This window comes from Myxocyprinus asiaticus, chromosome 21 (genome assembly GCF_019703515.2).
Source record: "Myxocyprinus asiaticus isolate MX2 ecotype Aquarium Trade chromosome 21, UBuf_Myxa_2, whole genome shotgun sequence".
NCBI lineage: Eukaryota > Metazoa > Chordata > Actinopteri > Cypriniformes > Catostomidae > Myxocyprinus > Myxocyprinus asiaticus.
Window position 1 is genome coordinate 21,711,393 of NC_059364.1, and position 22,551 is coordinate 21,733,943.

General features: G+C 36.7%; 1 protein-coding gene across 5 annotated transcripts in view; it reads right to left on the bottom strand.

The window, feature by feature from the left end:
* Nucleotides 1-2,011: 2,011 nt before the first annotated feature.
* Nucleotides 2,012-22,551, bottom strand: part of fancl (FA complementation group L) — a 51,207-nt gene continuing 30,667 nt past the window's right edge. For 3 of the 5 annotated variants that reach the window (XM_051647660.1, XM_051647659.1, XM_051647663.1), the window contains 8 exons: nt 18,141-18,209; nt 12,973-13,123; nt 12,709-12,792; nt 7,200-7,245; nt 6,718-6,799; nt 5,645-5,761; nt 3,031-3,102; nt 2,012-2,673 (listed from right to left, as the gene is read on the bottom strand). In XM_051647660.1, coding sequence (XP_051503620.1) covers nt 2,638-2,673; nt 3,031-3,102; nt 5,645-5,761; nt 6,718-6,799; nt 7,200-7,245; nt 12,709-12,792; nt 12,973-13,123; nt 18,141-18,209 — 657 coding nt within the window. In that variant the 3' untranslated portion in view covers nt 2,012-2,637. The remainder of the gene's footprint in view (nt 2,674-3,030; nt 3,103-5,644; nt 5,762-6,717; nt 6,800-7,199; nt 7,246-12,708; nt 12,793-12,972; nt 13,124-18,140; nt 18,210-22,551) is intronic. The other 2 variants (XM_051647661.1, XM_051647662.1) reach the window with 2 other exon arrangements.

Sequence of the window (22,551 nt, forward strand, 5' to 3'; positions counted from 1 at the left end):
TGGTTAAATAGAGAGGGCGCTGTTTTGAGGATTTTGAGAAGGGTAGTAAATACAGTCAGTGTTTAGGGTATCATGTGCTATCTCACTGTGTCCTTATATTGAAGCCACTCTGACAATAACTAATACAGTGGACCTTCTGCAGAACATGTCTCAGTTCTGCATTTATAGACCGATCTTTGCATTTTCAAGCATTTTGAAAATGAAGCATGTACAAATGCTGATTTGACTAATGCAGGTCTATTTTCAGAAACTGTTTTTTCTAGTTTCAAATAAACAAATGTTGCCAAGAGTTTGACTAGGAATGAGCTGCCCTGGAATGCATTAGGCTATGCAGTCTTTCTCAAGAGACAAAGGAAAAAGTATGTTGGTGTAGCTTAGGCTAGATTATGCTGCAAGTTCGAAGTTCAGAAGAACCTAAAAATTGATCTTCTACAGTCCCACAATAGATTGTTTCTTCAGTGAGCACAATGATGTTCGTTTTGATCCTCCGGTAGTTTGGGTGACCATTACAGCATCAGTGTTTATTGAAGAATGTCTGGAGGATCCTTACAAAGCAATGTACAAAGCATACTGTCTTTTTCTTACTAACCTTGACCATACATTTTACACAGATGGAAAACATCAGTGTCAACACCAAGGGCATTAGGATTTGAATCCCCTCCTTTGTAGTCATATTTTTCCTCTGTGGTTCAGTTCATCTCCTTCTAGATGACCTAGCTGCTGTTCCTTTCGATAAAAGTTAAAACAACACCATCAATGTCCCCCTTGTGTCTTAGCTCTCCTGAAACCACATCAGGCAGTGTGATGCGAGCAGCTCCTTGAGTCACTCCAACACTCCTGGAGCTTATTTTGCCTACAGCTGACCTCTGTGGTGATCTGTGGCCAAATTTAATTTGGACGGCTGCCACCTTAGGGAGGGCAGTTAATGTCATAAATCAGGACAGGTCCTCTCCTCTCAGGATCCAGGTCAGGGAGAGAGCATTGTGCATTCACTAGAGAAAGAAAGCTCAGAGACAAAAGCAAGTGAATTCCTCTCTTTTAATTTAACATGCACTTCTTCACTCAATTTTCTCCAACAGGCCGCAAGCCAACACAAGCCTACTTGCAAAAAAAAAACAAAACATCCAGATCAAAGCCTGTGTGACAGCAAGGGAAGGCGTTGATGAAGAGTTTTTTGGGTCAACTTCAAATGAACGGGTATAATTCTAAAAACAATATACGAGTAACTGTTCAGGTTGTTCTAATTTTTTTTCTTATACACATACAAAACAGATGGTGCTATCACACTGTGGTTTAATACAGTGGTTGTCAACTGGTTTAGCTTCAGAACCCAGTTAAATTGGAAATCAAGTGGCGACGCAACCCAGTTCCAAACTTGTATTTATTTTTTCCTTGGGTATTTTTGAGGGCATGTCACAACCTGTGCATTTTGGCGTCGCCTAATTTGACTAGTTTCTTCCAAGTGAACAATGACAGTGAAGGAATTTGCACCAAAATGCCATAGAGTTTAATTGGATGCAAAGCCTTTGATGTCAACAACAAAAGATATCAGAAGTATTTGAGATGCTTATAAGCCAAATTATTTTACAATACTAACTATGCTTATGCATAACTAAGCACTGTTTTTTCACTGGTGACCGTTATCAGAACAGACCTGAAACTCATTTTTGTATCACGACCCACCAGAAAATCACTGGTTTAATACACTCACCTTTAAATTATGCTTTGGTGTCATCTTAACAGAGAACATACAAAGCTAATGTAGCTGCTAAAGGAAGTTCCAGACAAAGGCCTATGCTCCGAGAGAGATGTGTACTGCAGAGATGAGGAGGAGACCCAGCCTCCACAAGTTCATCCCAGAAGAAGAGCAGGGGCATGGCAGAGACAGGCACTCAAACAAGTAATGCCAGCAGCATAACACAAATAAAATGCCCACAATCAATAATTAACTTTTCCTAGTCAACAAAACTGATCAATATTTGTTAAAGCATCAGGAATTACAGAAAAGAAGATGGTTTGCAATGTTTATTTCTTAAGTGCTCTATTAATAATAACGCCTTCTCATTTACATTTGTAATATTGTGAAAACATAAAAATTGCTACAACTAAATAGGAAAGGAGGAATGTGGACTTTCATGAGGGTGAGGCCTGTATGACCATGAGGGGAGGACAGGATAACCATCACTGTGAGCATCGGCAAACATATACCACAACACTTAATGACAACCATGCAGTACCTAGCAGTGAAGACGACTACTGGAGGAACTACAGTACAAAACACAGTTGGAATCAAAACCGTTGGGAGGAATCTAACTATGGTGAAGAATGCTGGGGAAGTGCTGTTGGTGGATGGGAAGATGAATCGACTAAGTACAATCACAGAGAGGGGGGTGACTTCAGGGAATTAGAAATCCACAATCAGTCAAAATGGAATATCAGGACAAGCAAAGACAAACTAATCTTAATCCTCATCGTTATCATTATATTGATTGTCGTTGGTACTGTCCTTCGACTTGGACTGTCCCGATAACTCAAAAGTGTATTCAGTATTTGCAGATGCAAAAGAACCAAGTTTAATAATCATGACACTGGAGCTGTAATGCCACATGAGCATTGCTCTGAATGAAAAAATAGTAGTTATGGGTTTCGTGTGATCACTTTCACAGTGATGGGCTGAAAGAAATGAGAAATCAGCATTAATTATTTTTAGACAATTTTTGGCACTAATGAGCTTTGCTCTATTAAAAAAAACTTAAGTATTTTATTGTCCATATACAGTGGTGGCCAAAAATATTGGCACCCTTGGTAAATGTGGGCAAAGAAGGCTGTGAAAATATAAAATCTTTTGATATTTCATTAAAAAAAAAAAAATCTAACCTTTAATTGAAGTAAAACAATTGAAAGAGGGGAAATATCTCATTATTAAACCAAGGGTGCCTATATTTTTGGCCACAACTGTAAATAAAGTGATTTTCTTTTTGCTGTGGTGTTGTGAGCTGTACTGGAATCGGTCATGGAGTAGAATATTACCTTGCTGCAATAAGGACATTCTCCAAATACAATACTGAAGCTTTGTCGACTGGTGGGCAGACCTCTCAGCCACTGCAGTAACAAATAAATCAGAAAAGGATTTAAATGTGATACAAAGATTAAATAAATAGTTCACCCAAAAATGAAAATTCTGACATAATTTACACACTATAATGTTGTTAAAAACACTTGACTTTTTCTTCTTATTCGGAACACACACACACACACACTGGGTTTTGAGAACTCTCCATAGACATAATGGTTTTTATACTGTACAAACTTTATATTCAATCCCCTAACCCTACCCCTAAACCTAACACTCACAGAAAACTTTCTGCATTTTTACCTTAAAAAAAAAAAAAAAAAAAAAAAAACATCATTTAATATGATTTATAAGCTCATGGGGACCGACTGATTGTCCCCACAAAGTAAAAAATTTCAGGTTTTACGTATGGAATACACGCTCACACACACACACACACACACACACACACACACACACACACGTTGTAATAAACATTGCGGACCATCTATTCAATATAATAGCAGTGGATGGTGCCTTACTTTACAGCTTAAAAAAGGACCCAAATGTATTATAAAAGTAGTACATGCGTCTCCTGCGTTATATTTCATGTATTCTGAAGGCATACATTTTTTTACTTTAATAAAAAAAAGAGAAAGTAACTTTTCAGTTAAAACTGTGTTGTCTGTTCCTTGTTCATGTTTAGCGCTTAACACTAGTTCTCATGTAAACATACCACAGTGAACTATCCTCCCTCATAGTGCTAATGAACGCGCAATGTACGTCAAGGTTTTAACTGAAAAATGACTGATTTCTGGATTTCTCATCAAAACCTATTGTATGCCTTCAGAAGACTCTGTATATAATAATAATAATAATAATAATAATAATAATAATTCCTTACATTTATATAGAGCTTTTCTAGGCACTCAAAGCGCTTTATGTAGTTACAGGGGAATCTCCACAACCACCACCAGTGGTCAGCATCTACCTGGATGATGCGACGGCACCCATAGTGTGCCAGAACACCCACCACACACCAGCTATTGGTGGCTATATGATGCAGGAGACGGATGGACTACATTTATGATGCTCTGCTTTAACCCTTAAATGCATACATTGCGTCTTTAGTAACCCAGGACCTCATTCCAACCCCTGTACCTCATCAATTTTTTTGGAGTTGTGCCCACACCTAGTATTCTTCAATCTTTCTCTTATAAATAGTGAAAAAAAAAATTAAAATAAATAATAATAATATTAATAATAATAATAATTATAATGACTTATGTACCAAAGGTTTGGAGTCTGTTTTTTTTTTGCACTTCCATAAATCATAAAATTCCATTGCCTGCCCAGTAGCGGTGAGCAGTGAGCAGTGAGATGGCAAGTAGAGAGAGCAGGTCAGTCAAGAGCAGAGAGCCAATCATAACAGTGGGCGTTTACTGTCAAGTCTAAAATGAGAAGCAGCACCAATACCAAGGGTCAGGATAAGGGTGGAAAATGTTTTCATGTTTTACAAAAATTCACTAATATTATAAATGAACTTCAAGGAAAATTAAAATAATAAAAAAGGCAAGTGAGATAATATCCACTGCCATTGTATTGAATAGACAGCCTGTGACATACATTAAACCATTTCTTTGTTTTCCTCATAAGACAGAAAGTCATATGGGTTTGGAATGACATAACAGTATTCCATTATTTATTATTATTTTTAATATTTCATTATTTTCAGAATGTTTCAGAAAAACAAGTTGCCATTGTAAGGTATTTCAGAAAATGCATAGTGTAAAAAATCCGTCTTTGTATGGTTATCTATGATTGTTTTTTGTTAAAAATCATGTAAAGAGCTTTGTATCAGTCAAGGGTAGGCTTGGGCGATAAAACAATCTCGATATTTATAGAAAACAAAATCCTCAATATTGATGATAAACTTTTGAGTAATTTTCTAAATTTAGCCTGTGTTCTACATCCAGATGATCAGGTGCGTGATGCTAAAAACGGAAGCAGTTTGGCAAAGTTATACACACCTAGCTAACTGAATCCAGTCATAAAATCAGCCAGTTAGGAAGTATTAGCTGGTTAGCAGCTACCTAGCCCTGCTGTCATGTAAACCAGTAATGAGACTAGGTAGCCACTAGATACAGTAGCTATCCGGTTATAATATTGTTGTGTACCGAACAAGACAGCAACTCTGGCATCAACACCATTTCTGTTTTTTATGTACTATGTACCATTTATGTTTTTTATGATCCACAGAGCTGTCATGTCTGCTCATTTTTTGACACAGGCAAGAAAGTGTTTCAGTGGACGTAATGACTTTTAGGCTATAGTAATTACATCATGTATGGGTTTACGTAGCTGACACGCATAGGGCCAAAACCAGGAAGAACATTATATGATTGAGAAGGGTCCAACATCCACTGAAGATGATGAAATTGTGGCAAAAAGAGGTCACACACCTTATGTAGTGTTAAATCCTAAACTAAGTATACTTCTTGAAGGAATGCATTTCCTTCCCCAATGATGGCCATACCGCCCAGCCCTATTCAAGGGTCAGTGTTTCTGATTGCCAAGTCTTAAAGCTCTTACCTCATAAAGGCAGACCTGATGAAAAGGCTGGCCACAGCGTGGGTCATTGCAGACCTGATCTGGAATGGCTGACTCAAGCCGATAAGAGTAGCAGATGCCACACTCAACACTGAAATTCTTGAGTACATATAAAAAAAAAAAAAAAAAATTAAATTTAAAAAAAAGAGGGGTAGTTCACTCAAAAATGAACATTTTGTCATCATATACTGACCCTCAGTATGAATTAAAGTGAATGGTGACTGAGGCTAACATTCTGCTTAACATCTCCTTTTGTGGATGAAAGTCATACTGGTTTGTAACAACATGAGGGTGAGTAAAATATTTTTAAGTTAACTTTCCCTTTAACTTACAATAAAACGGGTGAATCATTATTTCATTTATTATTTCTTCTGATATAAAATTCTGCATTTGTAATTCACTCTCCTAGCTTTTTGAGGGTCTGTAGTGTGTGGTGGCTCATGTTTGTTTCAGGTGGACTTATGAACCCTATATGTGCTTGACCTCCACTTCATAGAATCCTCTGTCTTAGCAAGAAGCCTCAGCCAGGCTGGAGAATTGTTACACATCCCCCATTCTTACTTTTCTGCTCTCCTCTCCTCCACTGTATGTTTACATATTGCTGTTCAGATAATTAGAGGCTTATTTTCCCTGAGCAATCCATTAAAATGATTGAAGATAACATTTCAACATCTGGTCAAGTAAACTTTTCTCGCTTCAGAATGTTAATGATGGTCAAGCATTAATCTGCAGTACAGACTGTGAATAAACACTGTGCCCTTTCAACCTGAAAGAGAGAAAGCATTTTTTTTTTTTAAATGCAGACAGGAAAAAAAAAAAGATAAATGGTGGAGCCATGATTAAACAGCTCTTGATAGTGCTGAAGATTCTGCCACCTTTGTTATTGTAATGATCTTATCTGTAAACAACCCAATTAAAGGAAATTCATACCCACCTCTCCCGATGAAACAAATATAAATAGAAAAGCAGAAAAAAACACTTGCAAGCTTTAAATGTGATGGTGCTGTTGAACTAATTGTAAGTGGCAGCATATGAGATGAAAATTTGCAACGTACAGATTTTTCGTGGGTGGTAGGCGATGGAAATTCTATCTCCAACACATCCTTCAAATTCTGTAGGACACTGCAGTCAGGGTTCCTATGAGGAGGGGAGTAAATCAAACCTCCATACCTTAATTAAACGCATACAATGAAGCCGTGATGGTATAATGAATACAGTTCAACAATTACTGTCCAAAAAAATCCATCATATCACTGCATGAATCAACGTTCTGGGCCAATGACATCCCCACTGTGTGGTTTAAGGACTTCTGTTTGATTTTACACTATATTAAAGATATCCATTAAAAAAAAAAAAAGAATAATAAATACCTATGGCATGCATAGGAAAGAGCAAATTTGCAATAAATCAAATAAAAACAGTAGTTGCTAGGACAAAAATTCCTAGCAACTACTATTTTGAAGGTGGTCAATGAGAAGCCAATATCTTTATAATGTTTTATGATGGGAAAACAGAAATCTGAAATCAGTATCCTTACCATAAGTGCATATTGCCATTCAACTTGTTCCTTAGGGGAGTGACCACTGCAAAACACAAGCAACTGTAGAATTATTAAGACCTTTTTTACAGATGAATTTCCATTACTTTTCAAATACTATTCCATCCAGTTGTTTGTGATTTCTGGATACAGTAATAATAATAATACCAAAAAACAAAAAAACAAAAAAATCCAATTCCGATCCATTGGCTAATGAACCATTAAGGGAATAAATAGTTCACCCAAAAATTATAATTCTCTCATCATCTACTCACCCTTCTGCCATCTCAAACTCTTATGACTTTCTTTCTTATGCAGAGTACAGACAAAGAAACTTATTTTTCACTATAAATCTTGATATTTATTAGAGCCACCTCCACTATTGATACTTTTAAAGCTTGTTTAAAGATTAATTTCCTTTCTTTGGCCTTTCATTAAGATGGCTGGGTGTGATGTGTTTTAAGTGTACATTGTTTTATGTTGATTCCTGTATATATCTTAACTCTGACTGTTCAGCACTTTGGTCTAAATGTGTAGTTGGAAAGTACTTTATAAATAAATAAAAATGAATGAAAAATGAAAATTTGCAGTCTCCTTTGGGTAATCATGATTTGAAGCTGGAATGCACTACCTTGTGCTTGACACATACACAGACCACATATACATGCACACCACAGTTTTAGGCCCATATCCCATACATTTGTTTTCTTAAAAGTTCTAGCACTAGAGATAAATATGGGATAGGCTCCCTTTTTCTTAAAACTTATAAAGAATCAATTATATGTCCTTATATATATATATATATGTATATTAACTTGTCCATAAAACAGGGAGTTTTTCCCACTGAATGGAAATATTCAATAATTACACCAATTCATAAATCAGGGAGTTTTAAAGACATCAACAACTACAGACCAATACGTATTCTACCAGTTATGTCTAAAGCTGCTGAAAAATGGGTAGCAGAACAGTTAGTTACACATCTTAATAATAGTCCAGTTTCTCTTCCTCATATGCAGTATGGCTTTAGAAACAATTATCCACTGAAACTGCCAACTATTTCTTTTTGAAAAATATAAAGACAAAAATGGACCGATGGAGTGTTGTTGGTGCAGTATTTCTTGATTTAAAAAAAAGTCTACTGACACTGTAAATCATGATATTTTACTTGCTAGGCTATCTTATTTAAATTTTTCTTCTAGTACCATTGGGTGGTTTAAATCTTATCTAGAACTTTAGAACATAGAAAACAGTGTGTAAGAGTAGGAACTCAACATCTGAATACTTAGATTATGAGGTTGGAGTTCCACAAGGATCCATTTTGGGACCATTATTGTTTAGTTTGTATGTAAACGATCTCCCCGATGTCTGTCCTCCTGGTGTCTCTTGTCAAATGTATGCGGATGATGCTGCTATCGATGTACATTAAAAAAATATGCAAGAAGCTGCACAGAAATTAGCATCTGCAATGGTTCATGTTTCACAGTGGTTGGTTGAATTTTGTCTACATCTAAATGTAACAAACTCTCTGTATGTTCTTTACAAAAAGGGCAGATTGTGACACTGAACCAGAAGTATGTGTCCTTGGCAATAAGTTAAATGTTGTACAGGAATTTAAATATTTGGGAATCGTTATTGACTCAACTTTCTTTAAAAAAAAAAAAAAAAAAATGAAGTTGAAAAGTGAACATTTAATTTGGCAAATTTTAGATTCATTAGAAATAATCTGACCACAGAGGCAGCAGTTTTATTTATGAATGTTATGATTCTTCCTCATATTACATATTGTATGACTACCTGGAGTTAGACATGTAAATCTGTTCTAAAGCCAGTTGAAACCATGCACAAGCAGGCTGTTAAGGTACTAGACAAAAAAAAAATCAAATGGGTGTCGTATTTTAATGAAGTATAACTTCTTGAGTTGGGAAAATTTGATTACATTTGTAGGTCTATTGTTGACTTTTAACATTCTAAATGGCCTTGACCCACCCATATTTAAACAGTACATTTATAAAATTACAGGAAATGTAACTAGGGCTGGCATTAGGGGTGATTGTAAACTACCATTAAGAAAGAGTGCTTTTTGGTCAGTTATCTTTTGCTTTTAGAGCAACCCATGACTGTAATGGACTTCCAGCTGATTTGAAAGCTCTTACAATTCATGGTGTTATTTCTAAAAATTAAAAGTGTGGTTACTGTCAAACCAGAAACGCCAACATGGTATTTAGTGTTAGTATTGTCTTAGGGACTTTTTATAGCCTATTGTGTATTTGAGTTTCATGTTTTTTAAAACATTGTCATTTTTTAATTTTGTATAATGTGTAATTTTCTGTATTCAAAATTATGTATTTTTAGTGTCATTTTGTGCTTTGACATCAACCTGCCCAGGGACAGCAGATGAAAATTAGCCATTGGTTAAATCTGAAAAATTAACATAAGTGAGATGTTTTATTAATGTATGTTGTCCATGACAAATAAATAAATAAATAAATAAATAATAATAATAATAATAATAATAATTAGTGCCCGACCGATATATCGGTCGGCCGATATTAGCCTTTTGCCGATATATCGGTATCGACGTGTATTTTACCGATATGCGCCGATATGAAAACGTTTTTTCAGAACATATAATGCAGAAAACAATGCTTTAGAATTGGTGTCATAGCGTAGTTTGTCCAGCAGAGCGCACTCCGATTCCATTGTTTACAGCTGACTCTGAACTGATGGTGGCTCTGCAGACAGGGCAGAGTTCAGTGGTGTCATCACGGAAAGTTGTTAGCTAGTTTGTTAAATACAACTGGAAACTTAATAAACAATGACCCCATCATTTTCCCTTTTCAATATAACTAATAAAACATTAACCATGTCCCTGACAACCATGTCACTCATGTCTGTTTGCTATGTTAGCCAGCTATAGTTTGTCAGTGCAGTCAGTAATGCAGCAGATTGAAAGGTAAACATCAGAGCATCTTTTTGCAGCTCAGCAGACAACGGTGCAGTGGTGGATTGTGCTTGTTCAGTGTTGATTTCACGCTATGTTATTACCTAGTTGGTGAGACACAATGCTGGAAATTAAAATAAACAATGTCCGTCTTTTACTCTCCGTGACAACGAGCTTATAGCTAACTAGCTTATCACTTTGCTACTTTAATTGTTGCCAGCTGAGTGGAAGCTAATGAGTAAACATGTATTCACCAAACTGTTTTGTTTAGGATTCACAGTTTGGTACTCCCTTCAACCGAACAATTCCAGTCATTTATAAAATGGAATATTTAAAAGTCTGGTTTTCCACCATTGAAAGTTTCCCCTGAACTTGTATAGCAGAATACAGTGTAACACCGCTGTCGCTGTTTATCTTGGCTCGGCAGTATTAATATAGTCAGCATCTGACTGATACTAAACAGTAATACTGATGTTTATTTAGCTATTTATTTTATTTTTATTTATTCTTTATTTTAATGGTCAGCATTTGATTGATACTAAACAGTACTGATGTTTATTTAACTATTAATTGTATTTTATTTATACTTTATTTTAATGGTCAGCATTTGACTGATACTAAACATACAGTACTGATGTTTATTTAGCTATTTATTGTATTTTTATTTATTCTTTATTTAAATGGTCAGCAGTTGACTTATACTAAACATACAGTACTAATGTTTATTAAGCTATTTATTGTATTTTTATTTATTTTTTATTTTCTCAGTGTTCATTTCTGGAATTTGTTGACAATGTATAATAATAATGTCAAATATTCTTTGATAAAAATATTTGTTTAAGAAAGCAGCCTTCTGAGTACCTTTGCATAGTTATATAGGTGAAAAATCCACATTGAAAAGTCTGTTTTCATTCCAGCTCAAAAATTAAATATATCGGCCACCATGTTGGTAATTGGTAATTTTCCCTCTCTAACATCGATATGAAAAATCCCATATTGGTCGGGCTCTAATAATAATAATAAAAAAAATTTAAAAAAACAATTGTATCGCTTCAGAAGACATGGAGTCATATGATGTCGTATTATTTACCACTATGCTGCCATTCTGTCTTTTTTTTTAGCTTGAAAGTTTTGGACCCCATTGACTTGCAATTAATGGACAAACATACAGGTACATCAAATATCCTTAAAAAAGTCTTTGTTTGTGTTCCACAGAAGAAAGTCAAACGAGTCTGAGATGGAATAAGGGTGAGTAAATGAGAAAATGATAATTTTTGGGTGAACTATCCCTTCAAGACCAACTTGTGAACCGGTTAAACAGATTCATTGAAAAGAACCGAATCAAAAGAACAATTATTCTTTTGACCAATGTTTAGCCGGCAAAACATTTCAGAGAAGAGCTTAAGTTGAAATTTTTTTTATTCATTATTTAAATTTCCATGACTTTTAAAACTATTGATTTCGATGACTTTCCCAGGCCTAAAAAACACATTTTAAAATTTCCTGATTTTTCAAGGTTTTCCTGTGCCAACACAATATCGGTTAAGCCAAAATATATATAAATAGAGCGTATATATATATATATATATATATATATATATATATATATATATATATATATATATATATATATATTTGTAGTAGCAATACACACTGGACTTCATAATCTTTGCAAACCAATGGGGGACAAAAAATGCCATCAACATAAACCATACCAATCAATCTGCATGGCAAAAACAAGCCTGAGGGAGAGTTCTATATGAAGGCAAGAACAGTGCTCACCCCCCCTAATGTATCCAAGCAGTTTCAATTAACTCTATCTCATCTCTCATTCAGTGTTCCTAACCTGATCGCAGAGACCTGACAGACAATGCACCGCTGCGTCATTTCTTACCCCTAATCTCTATTCTCTCTAAGAAATGCCACAGCAGAGCGGCGAAAGAGCCGGGCATTTCCTACTGTGACAAACAGTCTGACAGAAAGGGAAATATTCAAATAATTCAAATAAATCGTGCTCATCATGGCTGTTCCACCCGAGAGATCAATCTGGCATGAACGTGATAGCCGCACTCTCTGTTTGTCATTTGTAAATGCAAAAAGCAATATTTCTGTCTCACCCCACGCTTGGAGGGTCCGTGACTGCCACAGTCTTGACTATTGAAGTGTGGATTTAATATCAATGAATAACATTGCTAGGCAACCGACAATGTGTTCTGTGTACCACTGTCAGCCAAGCATGACCTTGGATTTAAAGAAACAATCACGGCGGCTTAAATAGTGCAAACTGACCTCCATTCCGGCACCATCTCGCTCTAAATCTAAAAGCACATTGTGTCGCAAACATATTGTGGGCTGTCAACTCAGCCGGTCCTGCTGTAGCAGTCCTGTCTAAATGCAGTAAAGCATTTACAACATGCACGTTTATGTACGGAGGTAATTGAAAAACAAGAGCATGTGAGGGAGGTGTGAGTTTCTTACATCTAAGCTGCCTCTCAGATATAGAAAGCAGTATTATAAGCTGTATGAAGATATACAGAGAGATTTGCAGATATGAAAAATGCCTACCATGTTCAGCCCCAAGCAAGCAACACTCCGGCAGCATTTTCGGGTGTCTGGGATCAATTTGTACCTTTATTGAGACATTGTTTCCTGGGGAAGAACAGTGACATGCCAGCTAAGTTGCCTTAATATCATGGAAAATTATTGCAGATAGGCGTAGTTTGATAGGATGGCAGGAAAATGGGGTGATTGCAAATAATGAGATTTAAATGTCGTAATATGAATGTAATGCAACAGGAGTTAACAAGAAGAATGGCTCAATCCAGTTACCGATAGCTATCCTCCTCATGGAGTCTGCTTTAGTGGCTTTTTCTGGTTCCAACACCCACGTCTGCTCATCTATCTCATCCAAAACCATCCAGAACTCGGACAAAGCCTCCACATTTAACAGGAACTGACTGTGGACATGAGCCAAGGTGCTCTGGATGTAGAAGAAAGAACAATTAATCAGTCATAGTAAATCATACAATAAATCGGTAATTTCCTGCTTTTGTGCTTTTGTATGTGAGTTTGATCATTTGTAAATATGAAGAAAGGTTTCAAACACTGAAAAATGTACCAAAACATTCAATAGTTTAGCACTAAATGAAAATATGCAATACTCACTTCCCCATGTTGTATATACAATATTCACAACATTGTGAGCATTCAGACCAAGACTCCTATTTTCAAAGCTTTGTTGCAGCACTGATTGACATGGTTACAGAGTGAAAAATTCCACATTTTCTACAATCAACGAGCACTAGAATGGATCGGGAAACTTTTAGCTTTTTTTTCAGGACCATCCAAGTGTTTGAAAAAGGAAGTCAAAAATTTTAGATTTAAATACAGGAAAATACGTAGAAATGGTAAAACTATAGAAGCTCTTTGATAGAAAAAAACATTTGTTGACTCTCAAAAGGCATCTACACTCACTGATCACTTTATTAGGAACACATGTACACCTACTTATTCATACATTTATCTAATCAGCCAATCGTGTGGCAGCAGTGCAATGCATAAAATCATGAAGATAAGGAGCTTTAGTTAATGTTCACATCAACCATCAGAATGGGGAAAAATGTGATCTCAGTGAATTTGACCGTGGCATGATTGTTGGTGCCAGACGGGCTAGTATTTCTGTAACTTCTGATCTCCTGGGATTTTCCCACACAACAGTCTCTAGAGTTTACTTAGAAAGGTGAAAAAACAAACAAACAAAAAAAAAACATCCAGTGTGCGGCAGAAACGCCATGTTGATGAGAGAGGTCAACGGAGAATGGCTAGACTGGTTTGAGCTGACAGAAAGGCTATGGTAACTCAGATAACCACTCTCTAAAATTGTAGTGAGCAGAATAGCATCTCAAAATGCACAACATTTCGAACTTTGAGGCAGATGGGCAACAACAGCAGAAGACCACGTCGGTAACTTTATTAGGACCATAGTGTTCCTGATAAAGTGCTAAGTGAGTGTAGATGCTAGAGATAGCATTCTTTTTAAATTGTGCAGCTCATGAAATGCCAGAACAGCAGAGTTATTATTTTATTTTTATTATTGACATTGGCTGGGCTCTTTAATAACTACTGAACATTTCTGCATATGGAAGATGTTGATACTGTCCACATGTCTGGTTTCATATCACTGGTTTATACAAACTCTTCGGCCCTCTGCCATCATAACTTGGGAAGGAAAAAAGAAAAAAAGAAAAAAAAAATTCCCACTGAAGTTATGCCAAATCTTCATCAACTACCGGTCAACAAACCACTGATTAAAGCACCAACCATGAGTAAATCAAATATAAAAAGTGACTGAACAGGAAAAGACCAAAACTCACACATCAGCAACCAAGAGAAATCCAGCAAAAGCGTTTGATCACAGAGAACCACAGACAAGCCATCCACGGTTCAGCATAACAGCTTCCTCTAATTCTAACATACACAAACACAGTAGGCCTCTGTTTCCTTTTGAGCTGTCCAGTGGTGAGGCATGGCTAATGGTTTGAGTATGGCCACTCATAAATCACAGCCGATGATTGACAGCTGATGGGGATTGGCCCCGTTTCACTCCATGCTGTCAGAGTAAAGGAGCGCAGGTCGCCCATGCCGCTCTGACCTCAGACCCACTCTCCTCGCTTTCTACCCAGCTGTCAATTCAAGGTCTTTAATCTCAGCACAGAATCAGAATGCTTTAGTCTGGACACCAGATCCTCTACGATTAAGCCCCAGCCAGCGGTTTATTTTAAGTGTAGCTCAAGAAGACTGTGGCGTATTTAGTGTCAAAGAGAAGGAAAACGCACCAAAAATAAATAAATAAATAACCTGAAATTTTCATCTGTGATAGTATGTCACAAAAACCCAAACTTCTGAATGTCTAAAACGATGCTACTGAAAGCGATGAAGTCCCCAAGTACTGCTAAAGTTTAACTTTCTGAAAGCAATTCACAGCATGGACTAGATGATAATGGAACAGATATTTTCATTATTTCAAATTTAAGGGTGTACTCAGTAATATTCTTGATTATGTTGTGCTAACACCTAGTGGTGTAGATGCAGCATCACAAAAAATCTAAAATACTGATGTTATCTTAAAAATGCACCATTAATTTAGACCATTTGCACTGCCTGAAGTCAACGGAAGCCCCAACCTTTTGTAGAAAACGTAAACATTCTCGGAAGGTTAGTGAAACTTGGCAAATGCCCATCCTGATACAAAAATAACCCAATTAACATGTTCGACCCTGAAATAATTGAGAATATTACACCAAAAAACTGTACAGTAGGTCTATATAAACACACACAGTGCATATTTATTGGTCTGTGTACTTTTTGGTGATCTGAAGTAAACATAGATTGATTTTAGATCCTAAACTGTTAAATCATACATGTTACTCCATTGTAACACCTCAACCACATCTCAGATGATTTAGAGGGACACGACTGCCTGTATTTAGAAGATGATCTTCTTGTGTTTTTATTTTTTCACATAATTTGTGTGTGCTGATGTTGATTATGTGCCTGATTCTCTGATACATTTCCATACATGTTAAATTGGAGAGCGCAGAGGCAGAGCTGAATGGAGCAGCCAAAGCTGGTAATTGAACACAACAAAACAAACCAAATGACTTCTGTTTTTTAGACCGTAGCAGCACGAAGGCAAAGCATATGTAGACAGCAATTATAGAGAGAGAGAGAGAGAGAGAGAGAGAGAGAGAGAGAGAAAGAGAAATTAAAAAAAGACAGAATAGAGCCACAAAAACAATGCAGTAATCTGAATGAGGAAAAACTGTGTTAGGCAAGGATTTGAGAACTAGCAGACCATATTAATGCGAATGAGCTTTTTCTAACGTCACACAGGATGAGATATTCCGACATAGGAGGGAGAGCATGAACCAAATATGATGGATCATTGTGCCAATACAGCGCACACAATTTAGCATTGCACAGGTGCAAAGACACAGCAATTATTTATCAATTAATGCCGGTTGTGTGATTATAGTTATGCTTTTATTTAAATATATGGTGCTGGCAAGATGTCCTCATAATTGAATTTCTGTTGGAAATGTCCCAGAAATGTGGAATGGCACAATGGATTCATCCTCAGTGAGGTGACAGCATGCTTACTGTTCTGTTAATTCTACCAATTAGGTCCCTCCTCATAATGTTCAATGGTGAATTTTCAGTCATTTAGTCAGTGAACAAGTGTCAAGTAAATAAATCATTAATTGCACACAGAAAATTATGTATTCCTAAATGTTCACTGTCTATAATTGTGAAGGACCCAGCATGCAGAGCAGCAAAACTGGGCTTAACAGATTTACTACCATGGTATTTTGGATATAGTATCTTGGTAATACCATGTAATTCTTTTAAATTCCATGGAGTACAATATACCATGAATGTGGTAATCATTCAGTACCACTGTACAGTGAAAGGGCAGTTATCATTAAATATTTTTGGAAAGTTGACATGTGGTGTGAATTGCTATACTCCACCTAAAATCATAAAAAAAGCAGCATTCTTTAATCATTATTATGCATGCAGCTTTTTGACCTCATATTGAGCCTACATAGATATTTTTAAACATTTATTTGTCACACAGTAGAACAGCGAAGGTGATTTAAAAGAGGAAAAACTGGTGACCAGTTACACAGCATTAGATGTACACTTTCATTTACATAACATATTTAGTCACTTAGTCATGTAGCAGATGCTTTTATCCAGAGCAACTTACAAATGAGGAACAAGCAATTAAATGTTACCCCATATCCTTGATGTTGATTAAAAAAAGATTATAGACACGTTACGTGTCAACCGCACATATATTAAAGCACCATGGTATTACCATCTGAAACTACAGTACCATGGTGCCACTAAAGTACTTTTTTGTAAAGGTACTGAAGGTACAATTTTGGGAGAGGTTGTGTAGTTAAAATCTAAATGTTATTAAATAGTTTTCATGATTTTTACAAGTTTTGGTATGCTGTAATTTTATTTAAAAATAGGTTGAGTGATTAAAGTCAGGCATGAGCATTGTATCTCTCTGCACTCCAGGAATCTGGCCGGGTGGCTGGATGAGAGTAAATCCCGCTGAGACACACCTGCACTGCTGTGTCCGCCACCAAACAAAGAGCACACCACGCCAAATCTGCTGATCCATATTATGCATTACTCACAAACTCACTGACTCTACACAAACACACACACACGACTTCATCCCCCGCACTGAACAGCGCAGGTAATCATAACTCATTCAAATGTATGTGAGAAGCAGGCAGACAGGCCTTTCTCTTCCCTGAACAGAGGAAATGCATCAAGACATCAGCAGCCCAGCAGGGCTTTAACCAACAGAAGGCTGCTGTGTGCTGAGCTGGTCTTCTCTGTCAGAGAGCCATGTTTCACTGCCATCCCTCACCCAACACAACGCAGAACCCTCCCTTAACTCGCACCACTGCTGCGCAATATGCCGAGTCGCTTTCATCCACCTCAAAGTAATTGGAGCAAACGTATGACTGAAGAGGAGCCTGTTTTTCAGAGGAGGTGAAAACGGAGGACGATGATAAAAAGAAAACGTCAGTGAAAAATGGGTCTCGCTTTTAATTGTTATATGTAAGAGGAAACTCGTCGAGGCTCATTAGAGGGCGCTTACATATGTAGCTTTCCAGATCGCCATCCTGTCGGTTTATTTGGCACAGTTTGATCCTTTGTGAGCGCAGATATTGTTTTTATGGAAGAAACATCAAAGCGACAATTCACCACAGCACCTTTCATCAACAAAATGCACCTTCAAAAGCCAAAAAACATTGGTAATTAAAATAATTGTACTTCAGTTGTTCTTTTAAAATCAAGAGGCCATTTCAGTGGATAAAGTGATACAGTGGACAGTGATAAAACAGCCAGATCATCTTTTAAATAACTTAAAACAGCTTTTTACAAGATTTATAGTGAGGAGGACGGTGTACCTGTGAGGTCCATGTAATGACCAATGGAACAGGAAGATCTGCAGAAAAGTCTGGGGCCTCAGAGGGATACTGACAAGACAGTAAAATAAAAGAGAATCAAGTCAGTTTTGGTTTATTGTCATTCCAGCCATTAACAAGTATACAGTGGAATGAAATGTTGTTGAAATGTTCACCAAGTCTGTAGTTACAGTCGGACAAGCAACACATTTTGTAAACAAAATACAATTTTTATGTAAACAAATTCTGTATACATACACACTGTAAACAATATACACAGTAAATATTAGGGGTGTAACGGTTCGGTTTGTATCACGGTTAAAGGGTCATGGTTTCGGTATGGTTCAGTATTTGCTTTGTTCCAGAAAAAGAAATATTACTGCCAAATCCAAAAAATAATCTATTTGGTAAAAACTTCAACAGGTTTGCCCTTAAATAACAATCATTGTTTTACAACAGTAACCATAGTTTAACCATGGCATTTGTAGTAAAATCATAGTAAACACAATATAAACATAGTTACTGACATGGTTATAATATATAGTAAAATGATGGTTACTATATAGAAACTACAGTATTACTGTTATAAAACCATGATTAATTGTATCAAAACAATGATTTCTGCTCAGTAAACCATGGTGACAGCAGTCATGGTTACTACAATATTACTATAGTAAAACCATGGTTAATTTTGTCAGGGTCCTTAACTAAATAAACAAACATTTTCTCTAATTACTAAATCAACATTTTAACTTAATACCTGCACTAATACGCTACAAACATCAACATAAAGCGCACTTCAAACTCATCTCAACATATATTCAATATTCGGAAGCTGTGCATCATTATAGAAGGAATAACCTTGCTATTAAAATGCATATGAGAAGGGATGTTGTGATAATGCTGCTTGAGTATTTGAATAATAAGTGGAAAACCCACATGAACACCCCAAATGCTTTAGTTATTGTTTCATGTCTGTCCGAATTAGCACTTTAATGCCTGCTTAAAAATGGATGGGAGAGTGTGCAGTTTTGGCTCACCTTTGGCTCTTTCCCTGGGTAATGTCGGCGTAATCGATTAATCTTGTATCAATGTATTACTATAACAGCATCTTAATGCTATTAATCAAAGAGCATTATTTAGAGTTGGGTTACTATAAATAATATAGTCCAAGCTCGGACTTGAGCTTGGACTCAGACTCGGGTCCGAGTCACGAGTCCAATTTTAATGGAGTCCAAAATATGGATGCATTTTTACTCTGACTCGAGCCTTTGGGACTCAGGATTTTTTTCCGAGTTCAGCCGAGTCCATGACATTTGTCATGCAATGAAAAAATAAATAAATAACAAAACAGAAATTAATGAACACATCTCTGTCTGCATGCAGTTGTATTAGCCCCTGAAGTCGTAGACGTAGCCAGAGTTGTTTCACTGTGTTTAAGCAAACACAAGCACACACACGTACACAGGCACACTCATCAGTCAACTAATACGCTTGAACGTTACTACAGAGACTACTGTATAACATCGACTACCGAGGTGGCTGGCACGACGAAAACATAAAGACGGGTATGTATCCAATGTAATAGAAACTAAACAAGGCAGTTTCACAGGACACGGGACCTGACAACTGGTAAAACTGCGTGTGCCGTTTGTGTTTAAAATCAAGAACTTCATTGAGTCAAGTCACACCCACAACATGTCTCTCACAGTTTACTCAAAACAGCAAATAGAAATAAAAATACATACAAATAGTATTAATATTGGATATTAAGTCTTTTTAGATGTAATGTACCTACACATGTAGGCTTCTGTAGTCTCTTGTCGTCCACGCAGTGTTGTCAGCTTGAACTAGTCCATAATAGCTTGATGAATGAACTGTGTAACTTTTTAAATAGTCGGGGGGGAAGAGCATTATTGCTAGAGCAGACAGCAACTCTAAACAGATAAACAGCACCTATTTATTATTGATTGACTATTGATGAGCTGCTTAAAATACATTCTTTTACAGCATTTGTCCAAAATTCACAACATTCAACCATGCACAATAAAATCTTAGGATATTTTGGGCAGTGAAATGTTTTGTTTATAATTTAATTATAGGCTATAAAATAAATGTATTATTCAATGACAGAGTTTGTGTATGAAATGTATAATATATATTACAAAATTAATTTAATTGGTTATGACGTTTTTATTTTTAAATAAATTATTTAATTTTTATTGTAAACAACCAGGAAACTTATGCACGTCTTTTTTTAGCCTACATATCTGACACTTTTGAAGGACAATTCTGTTAAATTTATGACTCAAAATTCTTATTCTCCATGTTTTTGCAGTTAAAGAAGAGCTCAATTAAAAAAATTTTGGTTGGTATTTTAAGATTTCAGACTGATTGCAGACCAACACGGTTACCGCTCAAGTAAATATCCGCCAGAGGGTGGAAAAGCAGTTGAGGACCGGACGACAGCGCGTCCGGGAGCCGGCGAGCAAGTTCTTCTCTCTCTCTCCACTCTCTCTATGTGTGTCACCGCTTGCCTTTTCCCTCTCCCATCGCCTTTTCTCGTCTCTCCCCCAGGTTCACATGAGGCAGGGTGGACCACCGGCTGACAGAAGGCCGGAAGGGCAGCGTCTCCCCCACCAGAGATGGGGGGAGTTAGACAGACCGGTGGCGCCCCGGCCTGAATCGGGCGGGGGAGGAGTGTGACGATGAGGAGGGCGTGGCCAGGACGTGATGGAGCACGGCCAGCGCTGAATCAGTTGATCAGCGGGAGAGCGAGATAAGGGGTGGCCAGAGATGCCGGTTCAAGAGAGAGAGACGCACATGGCCGCGTTGCATGTGTGTCTGTGTCCTTATGTTTTATGTTGTTTCAAGTTCATTTATATTATTAAAGTTTATGTTTACTGTTCAGCCAGTTCCCGCCTCCTCCTTGCCCGTCCTTAGACTGTTACAGTATGTACTGTATTTTCCCAAATCAGTCAACAGATAGAGAAAATAGATTCAGATAGAGATCTCAGATCTCAAGATAGGGATAATTTTAAATACAACTAAATTAAATTGACAAATTGAAAATGAAGTAGAAATAAAAACTAAATTAAAATTCAAAACATAATAACCTTGTTTGTAATGACTAATGTAGCTTTCACTTTCTTTAGTCTATGTTTGAGTGGAGGGGAAAAGCAACAAATAATTGAAATGTCAACAGAACGCAATAAGAAGTGTGTTGAAGGACAGTTTTGTCTTCATACACCTAAAGCCTTTGCTTTCATTCTAAAACCACTCTGAAGTTTGTTCAGCATTGTGACGGCCTGGCCGCACAATAAGATGTAATGTAGCTGCATAACACTCACACTCAGTCGAAGACGCATATACACACAGTACACGTTACATGCTGCTCTCAATCTTCCCTATATCTCTCTCTTCATATCCCAGTAATTTAGTTGGTTAGATAGTTTAAATGCATAGTTAACATTTTCATTTAATATGGGTTTATATTAACGATACAAGACAAACTCATTTCTATTTCAATTCTTTATTTACATTTTAGTACATCGTTAACTGGTTTGGAGTGCACACAAACTAGTTGTGTTGTATTATTATTTTGCATTGTTTCTTATATTTATTTCTGTTGATTTTAAGTTACCGGTGATGTGGAGAGATGAATGGTGTTGATCCGCGGTCATGGCCATCGGAAGCGGTGCTCTGGAAAGCGACAAAGAACGGGGTCCAGGCGGAAACCACCCAAGCAAACCACCCAAGCAAACCAAATGATGAAACATCATGGGGAGAGGGAAACAGATTTTTGACAATCTTTTGTTAAATATATTTATATATAATTTATAGTTATGAAATGTCAGTGAATTATTTCTTTTGTTATTTTTTTTTTCTTTGTTTGTCTGGATGTAATCCAGATGTATAAATGTTATATGTTAAATGTCATGTTAATGTTTATCCCCTATTGTGTTTAAGTGGGCCCACCGTCTTCCTTATAAGCTTGGTTGTTGTCTCATTAAGGAGGTCAGTTTTACTCTGTTCAGTTCTCTTCAGCTGAGCAATAGTTTGAGTTTTGTTCTGTTCAGCTGACCACAGTATTTCAGTCTAGTTTATTCATTTTGTATATTTTCTGATTATTTGTTTGAAAGATTGTGGGTTAAAATAAAGACCCATTTTTTTGGTTGAAAAGCTTGTGTTTTTGCGTCTGCCTGTTTGGTCCATCATATGGTGGCAGCGGTGGGATCTAGCCAGTAGAGAACACAAGTTTGTTTGTTTTTTCGTTTAGCCCACGTGGCTGTTTTTTTTAGATGCCATGAGTCGGCCGCAGAAGAAACGCGTGCCTAAAGCCATCCCCTCACAGCAGGATGAGGATCGAGGTGAGGAGTAGCAAGCTGGAGAAGAGATGATGGAAGGAGAAAAG